The 12,290-nt window shown below is 38.7% G+C and overlaps 1 protein-coding gene across 1 annotated transcript in view; it reads right to left on the bottom strand.

The window, feature by feature from the left end:
- The window catches only part of ALG13 (ALG13 UDP-N-acetylglucosaminyltransferase subunit), an 81,958-nt gene that overhangs the window by 36,480 nt on the left and 33,188 nt on the right, over nt 1–12,290 (bottom strand). Inside the window, 11 exon segments of the mRNA XM_067023156.1 lie at nt 1,153–1,208; nt 1,305–1,337; nt 3,806–3,926; nt 4,294–4,450; nt 4,643–4,756; nt 5,337–5,583; nt 6,345–6,472; nt 7,497–7,597; nt 8,165–8,229; nt 9,893–10,001; nt 11,299–11,374. Of these exon segments, the coding sequence (XP_066879257.1) occupies nt 1,153–1,208; nt 1,305–1,337; nt 3,806–3,926; nt 4,294–4,450; nt 4,643–4,756; nt 5,337–5,583; nt 6,345–6,472; nt 7,497–7,597; nt 8,165–8,229; nt 9,893–10,001; nt 11,299–11,374 (1,207 nt within the window).

The following is a 12,290-nucleotide window of genomic DNA, read 5'->3' on the forward strand; positions in this document are numbered from 1 at the left end:
AACTATCCAACTGAGATAAAACCACCCTTGAGCCCTCAATTTTCTATAAGAAGCAGGCTGAGAAAGCTGCTCAGCTGCCAAGATGGATTATTCTCCAATGCCTACTTCAAACATGGTTAAGGAAGGGCGGGCCTTGGAGTAATCAAGAGCCCCAGAAAACAATGAACCAGGGAGCCTCTCCAGGGAACAGTCCCCATGCCTAGGTTGGGGGCCCTCAAAATGTCTGTCCAGCATGATGTCAGAATTGCTATGGGCCAGTAACTGTTTCTCCCATTTTCCCTGCATCTGAATAGGAAGTTCTACTGCAATTTTTCAGTCCCTGCTCTACCACCGGAAATTGGGTATGTAGTGGGTAAATAACTTTGTATATTTGGTTTAGGCCTCCAGATCAAGAGGAACCACATCTGGACCCAATACAAAGAGTACCACACATTTCCCAGAAACCTTGGGCTCTGAGTTTAATCACACTGAAGGGAATTTTGGGGTTGCCTCTCTTGAGGTGGAAGGAAGTATTTTGCCTGTGGGAGTTTCCACTGAATGTTGTAATCCTTAGTGCTGTTAAAATATTTCCAACTTTTTGACTTCTAGGCACAGAGAAGTTAGAGTCTTCAAGAGAAACAGGCTCTGGCCAATGAAAAAGAAATGGAAAAGAAAGTGATATGTGTCATCTCCAGGTAGAAGCTGTAAGAGCCAGTGCACCATTCACTACCTTTTGTTTCCTGCCTTAGCAACCATGGATGGAGCTTCCATCAGCCTAAGTCCCTAAGCACAGCCCTCCTGCAGACCTCCACTACACATGTAGCATAACCAAGAAGTAAACTTTTGTTATATTAAGTACCTGAGATTTATGGCCCATTTTTACTGTTAGAAAGATCATGATAAAATCCTCTAAAAAATCATCATTGCCAATGTTCAAATTTCCTCTTGTATCAACACATATTAGGAACATCTCTAGGATAATTTCTAGAAAGGGGTGTGATCTTGGATGAGTTACTTAATTTCTGGGTCTCAATTTCTTCATCTACAAAATGGGAATGATACCTTAATACCTCATAGGATTGTTCTGATTTAAATACATTTATATGTATAGCACTCAGAACAGTGTTCTAGTACACAGGAGCTATATGTGTTTGTCATTATTTAAATACCTACCAAGTTTGCTGTAGATTCAGTTGTGCTGTAAACACCTGAAGTTTCATAGTCTTGTTCTAGAGGATATAGCCAAAGTAAAAATAATAAGCATTATTTTATAGTTTGAAATTTTATAAATAATGAATATCAGATTTTACCTAGATCTCACTGACCTGAAGGATAAATATATTCTTCATGATATCCCCCTAGAAAAAAAAGACAGAAAAAGTGTGTTTATGTAGGACATTTTGCTCAGCAGAGCCAGATGGCCAGCACTTGCTTTTTCTCAAGTTTTATGGATATATGTTCAAAACTAAAATGTATACATCCTTGAAACAAGTGATTTGAGCTTTCATACTACTCAACAGATATTAAAGCCAGAGACTGGCTGTAAACAGTACAAATTTCTCCTTTGAAAATTCCCTTAGTTCTTAGAGTTCAGACAGACGTGAAAAACCCACTTGTGTCCAATTCTGGTAGTAGAGTATGGTGATTAACTTCACTGGCTCTGGAGTTAGGACTATCTAGATTTGAATCCTAATTAACTGTATCACTTTAGGCAGGTTATTTAATCTTTGTGTCTTAATTTCTTCACTGTAAAACAGGGTTAACAGTACCTAGCTCATAGTGGGGTGAAAAGAACATAGCATGATGCTTGGCATATAGTAAATGGTGATTATAAAGTAATCTGAGTATAATAACCAATAGTTTGCTTAAGTGAATGTTAAAGGAATATGGCATGCTTCATCTGTTTTTCAGCCTGATTCAGATAAATAATACAGTTAGAAACAGTTTGTTCTCAGAAGATGGCTTAGAGGACTGAAGTACTTTGCTCTAAGACTGCTACACCATTGAAATTCAGAGAAAGTCTTCAATTGGACAGTTTTCCAGCAAATAACACCCCAAAGGTCAAAACTGGATTGATTCTTAAACATGTCACTTATCCAACACACATGCAGGTAACCCCTCCAGGATTTAAGGTGAGAACGAATATTTGGTTACTCTGAATATGCCACTATAGGTGAACAGTACATATGAAGATACCCACTGTGCTAAAAGGAAAAGTAAAAGGGTCATCCTGAGTAAAAGAGCAGAGAGTACGCATACTCAGGCACGTGCATGCACACTAAATTCTTAGAAAAATCTATTTTCTCCAACATAAGTAGCAGAAAGAAGAATATCACAAGAAAATATGCTGACCAGTAAGTCAAATCATTCAGACTGCCTCACACCTCCTTAATCCACCCAATTCCTCCAGAACTGTTTCAGTAGGCATATTTCATTTTACAGAAAAGTGTTAAAAAAAAAAAAGCACACTCAATGATGAGAGGCACTCTAACAACTATAAAGGTCATGTATACATGCTTTAGAGTCAGATAAACCCAAATTCAAAATTGATCTCTGCCAGTCACAAAGGACCACATATTGCATGACTCCTTTTACATGAAATGTCCAGAATAGGAAAATCCATTAAGATAGAAAACAGATTGATGGTTGCCTACCACTAGGGGCAGGGGGAGGGGATGCTGGGGGGATAATGAGGAATGATGGCTAATGGGTACAGGGTTTCTTTCTCTAAAATTGATTGTGGTGATGTATGCAACTTTGTGACTATACTAAAAACCACTGAATTGCACTTTAAACATTGAATTGTACACGTCAGGTTAATTGTATAGTATGTAGATTGTACCTAAATAAAGCTGTTATAAAAAAGATTAAATCTCTGCCACTTACCAAAGGTATGACTTTGGCCATGTCATTTACCCTTTGAACCTCAATTTCCTCATATAAAAAATAAAGAAGGGCTTCCGTGGTGGGAAGAATTGGTTAAGAATCCACCTGCCAATGCAGGGGACAGGGGTTTGAGCCCTGGTCCGGGAAGATCCCACATGCTGCGGAGCAACTAAGTCCATGCGCCACAACTACTGAGCCTGCACTTTAGAGCCCACGCGCCACAACTACTGAAGCCCGTACACCTACAGCCCATGCTCCACAACAAGAGAAGCCACCGCAATGAGAAGCCCATGCACTATAACGACGAGTAGCCCCAGCTCGCCGTAACTAGAGAAAGCCCGCGCGCAGCAACAAAGACCCAATGCAGCCAAAAATAAATAAAAATAAAATAAATTTATAAAAAATTTTAATAATAAAATAAAATAAAGATACCACATTCCCCAGAATGATAAAGTATTAAATTGTAAATATAACTGCTTAGTACAGTACATGGCCATTAGAACTCAATGAATAGTAATGTTTATAGAGCAAGTAGATTTCTTTGGGCAACGAAATTATTTCATAGCAGTCTTGTAAAATAAGAGTCACATGAAAAGCCTAAAATAGTTATACAAATGGTGAGGACAACATGAATAGTTCCTCACTAATAAGGAATAGATATTTTTCCATACTGAAATCTCACCAAATCAAAACTCACTGAAGACCTATGCAGAGAGCTGAAAGTTTTAACAATGTAGTGGCCTACAGAAATAGAAGTCTGTCTTTCTGAAAAATACCAAAACATCTTCAAAAACCTAGCAAGCTCTGATACAAGAACTGATAACTCTTTCAAAATGAGTTGCCAGAACAGAGTGAGACCCCCCTCCCAAACCTTTAGCCCTGTTGTGCTAATACCACAAGAATCATCTTTAAAAAAAACATTTAACTGTAACTGACTCACCATTGTCACTCTGGTCATCACCTTCCTCTGAATTCAGAGTCTGTTTGCCTGAGCTATGTCCTTGCCTTGTAACATGGTATCTCGAAGTAGCAGGAACCATTGTAGAGGGCCCTCCATGATTCTATACCAAAGAGATACACACATACACATGAAGTTCTCCCCATATAGTCAGAGAAAAAGCTATAAATATTTTAAATTTACTTTAGAATCAAAAATATGTGAGGAGATAACGATCAAGAAAACAGAAAATTTTAGCCCATACTTATACAGGCAAGATTATTTGTCCACCTCTACTCCTCCTCTATAAGAACAGCTTAAAAAAACATTCTCTCCAATTTTTAAAATCTCTAAGATGAAAACTCATGTTTTCCAGGAGGGGCTTTATTTGGTCATTTGTAAAACAGCTATAATGTATCCATATTACCTTCGCTTTAAAAAGTACAATAAAAAAGTAAATAGCTTTTTGAGTAAAATTTTGACCTACTTACATGTAAAGTTGGATAAGCAGTCTCATCCCCTTCTTCAACTTCATAAAAAGTAATGGTTTCTTCCAAGCCCCTGGGCATCTGTCCATTCTCTGGAACAAAACTAAACTGGCACTCCTTATTCATACAATGCATCTGGCGGTGACTACGTCTAAAGGAACTTAAGTAGTTTGCAGAATGAGAAGGGGAAAAAAAGATAAAATATGGTAGTAACTTGTTTCTAATTTCTAAATAACAGTTCAAACATCTCAATGTTGACACTTTAAAAAAATTTAGTCCATATATTTACTGCACAGCAACAAAGTCAGATTCACTCATTTTCTCTAATGTTCAACACTTAAAATTCTCTTACCGAGATCTATAGGAGAAGTTATCATAGCTCTGGCAGTACCTTTTACCCGGGCCAGGGTAAAAACCAACTTTAGGGCTTGACATGTTGTGCCTGTTTATAAAGCGAGGTGAATCCCTAAGAATAAACGGGGAAAAAAAAAACAGAACCTGTTATTTACTAGTGCTTGAGTAGTCAGTCTTTGTAGTTAAATAGAATTAACATATCCTTCTAAAAATGACCAAATAGAATAGAGCTTTGCTTTCCTCATTACTGACATAAGGACTATTCATTTTTTAAAAATTGCAGTATAGTTGCTTTACAATGTTGTGTTAATTTCTGCTGTACAGCAAAGTGATTCAGTTATACATATACATACATTCTTTTTTTATATGCTTTCCCATTATGGTTTGGCCTATTCATTATTGACAGACACAGTGCCATACACATGGCACTCAGCTTGATGGCATTTTATCTTCTAGGATCCCTTCAACTGCTCCATCATATTTTCCTAGACTATGAGAATACAAATCTTCAATAAATTTGACAAGAATTTAAGTATACATCAGTTCCATCCTCTATGCTCCCTTCAGGCAGAGATTATAAAAGAAATCTAAACTATTAAGATATTTCTAAATTCTACTGTAATTCTGCCCAGGAATTATTTCCAATATCTAAACAGAGATGTACATTATCTTCAAAGTCAGTTAAGACCTACCTGGGCATCCCATATCCCCGACCTTGTCCCTGAGATGAATGTTGAGGATGAAAATGTTCATTAGATGTAACACCGCCAGCTGTCTGTGAGTAGTTCATTGGAGAGTCACGCCCATAACGCATACTGTGCTGAAGCCTGGGTGGGAGGACGGGGTCTCCCCTGCTGTAAGCCATAGTCATATAAACCTCTTTCCCTCTAATTTTCTTGAACGTCTTCCTCCGTTGCTTCATGTCCATCTCTGACATAGCTTTCAAGCAAACAAAGAAGCAATAAGCTTCAAAACCAAAGCAAAAGGTCCAGTGCCTCCCACAAATGTCTAAGACTCTCAGATGTTTTACTTAGGAAAACCATATGAATACAGGGAAGGAACTTCTGTATTTTCAAAGGATGTACTAGGTCTTTCATTTGGAAGGGCAAAACCAGCAAGTAACTTCTGTATCAATGGACATCTCAGCACTACCTTTAGTATAGGCAACTTTGGTCATCAAAACATAGAGTCAGTCATCCAGTCATCTATGTTACTGTTATCCAAAAAATTATGTCTATTAATAAACATATTAATATGGCTGTTTCCAGCTTCTCTGGCTGCTTCCATGAGGTGTTTTCCTAGTTCTTTGAGAAATCTTTTCCCTTAAAGTTTTAGAATTTAAAATCCACTCCACCTTAAGCTTAAACAAAGTCACCTAAACAGTAGTTCTCAGCCAGAGACAATTTTTCCCCTCCCCTTCTTGAGGCACATTTGGCAATGCCTGGAGACATTTTTGGTTGTCATAACTTGGAGAAGGATGCTGCTGGCATCTAGAAGACAGAGACCAGGGATGCTGCTAAGCATCCTACAATGCACAGGACAGCTCCCTACAATGAAGTATTATCCATCCTAAAAAGTCAGTAGTGCTGAAGTTGAGAAACTGTACCCAGAATAAGACTTAACGTTCCAGCGTTTTTTTTTTTTTAAGTGCAATGTAGGTAAATACAAGAGGAAAATAATAAAATCTTCAGCATACAAACCCATTTCTGGGACACAGCTCCAGGAAATTTTCTGGTAACCTCTTCCTTTCCTACTGGGTGTAACATTACAGGCAGGAACAGGTGTCACTTGGGTAACTGGTTTTAAGTTAGCCAGTGGAACAACATGCCTTAAAGGTAAAGATACCACCATTAAGCCATTGCGACACAGACTTAATTCTCATTTGATACATATACCCGATCCCTCCTGCTTCATTTTCAAGTGTTTTCTACTTAAACCTGTTAACACTAGCTTCCTCATTGAGGTTTTCTTTTTATGTTAGAAAACCTAAGAGCAGTTTGTACAATTTCACAGCTATCTGTAGCACATATCATGCACAGGAGGAAAGACTGTGGTAGACTAATTTACAAATATTTGTTGCCTCTCCTTGAAGAAAGATTATATTTTCTCACCCCACTGACTTTAGGCTTAGTTATGTAACCTATTTTGACCAGTAAAATTTGAGCAGATGCTTTAAAAACCAGCACATGGTTTGTCACGTTTTCATTTTTTCCCTGCCTGTGATCATGGTAGCATACGTCTGGATAGAGTCGCTGTCAACCTGGGTCCCCTTTGCTGACCTACTATGAACATGCTAAATGAGCAAGAAATGAACTTTAAGTTGCCAAGAGTCTTTGGTTGTTAGGACAGCATAACCTACTTTAATGGTTCTCAAAGTGGGCCAACATCATTAGCATCACCTGGAAATTTGTTAGAAGTTCAAATTCTTGAGCCCCACCACAAACTTACTAAATCAAACTTTGGGGATGAAGCTCATCAACCTGTATTTTAACAAGCTCCCCAGGTAATTCTGGGGTATGTTAACGTTTGAGAACAGATGGACTAGCCTATCTTGATATTGGCAGAGGCTCAGTTAGCAAACTAGCTTTCCAGTTAGTATAGTTTTATATCAGAATTCGGTTGTACTTAGTATTTCTAATAAGTTGGCTATTACCCAGGATTTTGAAATTTATGCATAGGTATACTGAAATTTCACATTTCACCATATGCTTTTACAACTCATGATAAGTCATCTTAGGCCAGTATCAGATATAACTTTGGTTCTCTTACTAGCATCCTGGTAATTCTCAATATTACAAAAAGGCATCAAAAGCCAAAGATTTTAGTAATTCAACAAATTATTATATTCTTACTTTTCTGCCAATTCTTCAATGAAGACTGTTACAGAATTGCTTTCATTTCCAACTTCCTGAATATGAGCATTATAATATCTTCCACCTGATTCCAAGTGAACCTGAAAGAGGGAAGAGACAGTAAGAACACATCTAGTCTTGAGTCAGATCTGGCTTTTGCCAAACAAAAACACTACTTCTCCTCCCAAGTGGAGTTCCGTATCTAATTATTAAAGCAGTTGATAATCAACACTGGCAGTCCAGTTCAATGGAGGCAGCACATGCTGAAACAGCGTTACATCTAATCACAAGTTTGTAATCAAAATTTAACCAAACAGGGGCTTCCCTGGTGGCGCAGTGGTTAGGAGACCACCTGCCGATGCAGGGGACACGGGTTCGTGCCTCGGTACGGGAAGATCCCATATACCGCAGAGCAGCTGGGCCCGTGAGCCATGGCCGCTGAGACTGTGCGTCCAGAGCCTGTGCTCCACAATGGAGAGGCCACAACAGTGAGAGGCGCGCATACCGCAAAAAAAAAAAAAAAAAAAAAAAAGAGAGAAAGAAAAAATTTAACCAAACATTAAAAAAATTCCTAGCATTTTGTAAATTAGTTTTGTTGAACTCATATTAATGACTAAAACCACAATCTCAGAAAAACAAATTACTGATTCTTTAAAGAAGGAACTAACCTGACATTTGTCTCCCAAATAGTACTGTCTCCCAGCATACTCCATATAATCAGATTTTTGAAGTTCTATGAAAAGAAAATGAAGATTCAAGCTCAACTGAACTGGTTCCTTTGCTGTTTTACATCATTTCATTTTCTAATTTATTTTTATCACAGTGTTTTTGACAATGCTACCACTATAAGCTAAAATCTGGAGGGAAAATGTCCTAAAGGGTCATTCCGTCACTTTTTTTTTCTTTTCTCCCCCCCCACCCCCATCACTCTTGATGGGTTATTCCTGTGGTCAATTTAAGGAGACCTGCCAGAATAGTTCTGTGCTATAAAACACAAATAGGTGGAAGTTGGGAGGTTGTAATCTTACAGTTGGTCATATACCAACAAGGTACAGTTTGAAAGTAACACACTTCAATTTTTTTAAAAGGGGGAAAAAAAAAACCACTGTGTACCTTCTTCAAAGCAACAACACGGGTTTGAACTGCATGTATCCACTCATACGTGGATTTTTTTCAATAATACTACAAGTACCAAGGTTGTTGAATCCAAGGATGTAGAACTGAGGATACAGAGGAACTGGAAATACTGAGGGCTGACTACAAATTATATCTGGATTTTCAACTGCTTAGGGGGTCAGCGGCATTGAACCCGCATTGTTCAAGGATCAACTGTGTTTTTATTGTGTTCCACAAGGTATTAACCTCAAGATATTAACACAATTTGTGTTCCACAGGTATTAACCTCATTCTAGATTATTAACTATACCTAGGTTCACCACCGAGGTTCAAGGAGTTGAATATGAAACATTAAAGGCTACCTTGATGGCAGAACTTTAAGACCTACTTTGATCAACTTAGTTATCTTATAAGGGGAGAGAAAATTACTTATTTCAAGGGTTGGCAAACTTTCTCTGTAAAGAGCCATACAGTAAATATTTTAAAGTTTGTGGGCCATACAGACTCTTGCAATTATTCAAGTCTGTCATAAAACTTTATGGACACTTAAAAGTGAATTTCATATAATTTTCATGTATCACAATACACTGTTCTTTTAATTTTTCCCTGCCACTTAAAAATATAAAAACCATTCTTAGCTCACAGACCATACAAAAACAGGTGGCAGACTGGATTTGATTCACAGGTCAGTTTGCCAACACCTGACCTATTCATCTATCAGTGAGGGCAATCTTGACACATTAAACTTAAGATGAACTTATTTCCACTTACAAGTTTCTGGTAGTCTTAAAGTTATCTAAAGACACACAGTCTTTGCACAGTTGAAGTCCCTGATGAACATCAGACTCTAAAAGATCCCTCTCCAGTTCTATACCTATTTGTTTCCTCCTTTGGATGTAAATCATGTATTGAATAGGCTAAAAAGTACCATATAAACATATAAAAGTGTTTTTTTTTAAATAACAGTGGTTTGGGGCTTCCCTGGTGGCGCAGTGGTTGAGAATCCGCCTGCCGATGCAGGGGACACGGGTTCGTGCCCCGGTTCGGGAGGATCCCACATGCCACGGAGCGGCTGGGCCCGTGAGCCATGGCCACTGAGCCTGCGCGTCCGGGGCCTGTGCTCCGCGGCGGGAGAGGCCACAGCAGTGAGAGGCCCGCGTACCGCAAAAAAAAAAAAAAATAATAACAGTGGTTTGAAAACACCTCTTATTAAAAAAATCTGCAAAATTATTCTCCTATATCTGTCAGGATTCAAAAATATCCTGTTGATGTTTCATTACCTTTTCTGCTGTCCAGCCAAACATCAAATTCTACATTACGATAGATTTCTGGATCCAGGGCTTTGAGCACCTTATAAGGGAAGAGCATCTTTGATGGATTTTCTGGAGACTAAAACAAAAATAATCATGTTACAAACTCACCATCCTTAAGTCTTCCTTCTATGAAGAAGGAAGAAATAAAGTTCTTTTCTTCCTTTTTAAAAACTATGTACATATAGGCCTTTCCTTCTTTATTAGAAGAAATAGGACTTCCCTGGTGGTGCAGTGGTTAAGAATCCACCTGCCAATGCAAAGGACGTGGGTTCGAGCCCTGGTCGGGAAGATCCCACATGCATCGGAGCAGCTAAGCCCATGTGCCACAACTACTGAAGCCCGCACACCTGGAGCCCGTGCTCCACAACAAGAGAAGCCCCAGCAATGAGAAGACTGCGCACCGCAACAAAGAGTAGCCCCGCTCACCACAACTAGAGAAAGCCCACGCACAGCAACGAAGACCCAACACAGCCTAAATAAATAAATAAACCTTCATTAAAAAAAAGAAAGAAAAGCCACAATAAATTTTACTGTTTTTTTTAAAATCAGTAGTCTAAATAAGCAATATGCAGAAATCTAAAAGGTTATAGATGGCAGAAGGGAAATATTGTCTAAAGCAGCCAATAACTCAGGAGATACATAAATCAATGCAACACAGACCAGAATTAAAGATTCAGTCAGGGCTATTCAACAAGTCTCATCTTGATATGCATAGAGAGGTGCAAGTGTTTCTGTACCCTAGACACCTAGACAAATCTGAAAAGGTTACTTCATTTTGGTCAAAATCTGCTACAATTTCCAAAAGAATTATCTTTTTCTTCTGCTTTCATAGAATTTCATGGTATTCCATACTGTTTCCAAATTACCAGCACTTGGGGGCATACACAGAGATTGTTCTAGTAGTATTTGCCCTATTTAGCTAGTCTCAAACTGAAGGTCTGCTTGATTTTAGACCTATACAGGTGGTAAAATTCCTCCTGTTTCTCCAACTAGGATTACTACCTATTTTCTGTGTAAAATAGGAATAAATCTTACTCTCTTTAATGACAAAAAGAAACCTCAGCATCAGAAGATTGATTACAAACTAAATATCTACTGGGTTTCTAATATTACTTTAACTTGAAAACAACAGCTTCTGAAATTTCTCAAGTGTTCAGAGTTAGCTTTGAAAAAAACTTACAATTCCATAGGAACAAAAATTCAGAGAACATTAAGCACACATTTTACATTTCAGATCAAGACTTACACGAAGGAAAACATCAGCTCTTCCCCCACCCCATATAACTAAAATGGACCATTTGACCTTAACTAGTTTAAGTTATGATACTGCAAGCCAAGATTATGAAAATTATTTGCCCTAGAAGATCTCAAACCTTTGCTTCTTCTTTTCCTTGATTGTACCCCTCTGGTATATTTTCAACATTGCAGCAGGCACCCCACTCTTCAGTCCTAATTGAAAAGATTTAGAACAAAGAGATTTATATAAATGCAGTAGCTAAGTCTTAAGTCTAATGACTATACCACCATCTAGTGGTAAAGTAACTCAGTTCTAAAAATGAGGCAAATACTTTTTTTTTCATCCCAGCATTTACATTTATGCTTCCTTTTTTAAAGTACGTGCTACAAATACCTCCTATATTTCATACCTCCTGTGGGGACTCAATCTTAAGATGGTCACTATAATCCCCACCTCCTGGTGTTCACACTCTTGTATGATTTCCCTCCAACTTTGCGTCTAACCAATAGACAGGATGTATATCATTACACTATATAAGAATGTAGGGGGCTTCCCTGGTGGTGCAGTGGTTCAGAATCCACCTGCCAATGCAGGGGACATGGGTTTGAGCCCTGGTCCGGGAAGATCCCACATGCCACGGAGCAACTAAGCCCGTGAGCCACAACTACTGAGCCTGTGCTCTAGAGCCCGTGAGCCACAACTACTGAGCCCACGTGCCACAGTTATTGAAGCCCGCACACCTAGAGCCCGTGCTCTGCAACAAGAGAAGCCACTGCAATGAGAAGCCCACACACCACAACGAAGAGTAGCCCCCGCTCGCCACAACCAGAGAAAGCCCGCATGCAGCAACGAAGAACCAACACAGCCAAAAATAAGTAAATAAATATATATATAACAAAAAGAATGTAGTGCCTGTCTTGCCAATCTCTCTCTCTTGCTGACTATAAGGAAGCAAGCAGACATGTTCACCAACCCCATGTGGCAAGAAGCTGAGAGTTATTCTGGCTGACAGCCAGCAAAAAGCTGAAGTTCTCAGTCCTACAGCTGCAAGGAATTGAATACTACCAAGAACCATGTGGATCCTCCCCCAAAGCCCCAGATGAGAACTCAATCTTGGCTAAAACCCTC

Source organism: Kogia breviceps, chromosome X (genome assembly GCF_026419965.1).
Source record: "Kogia breviceps isolate mKogBre1 chromosome X, mKogBre1 haplotype 1, whole genome shotgun sequence".
NCBI lineage: Eukaryota > Metazoa > Chordata > Mammalia > Artiodactyla > Physeteridae > Kogia > Kogia breviceps.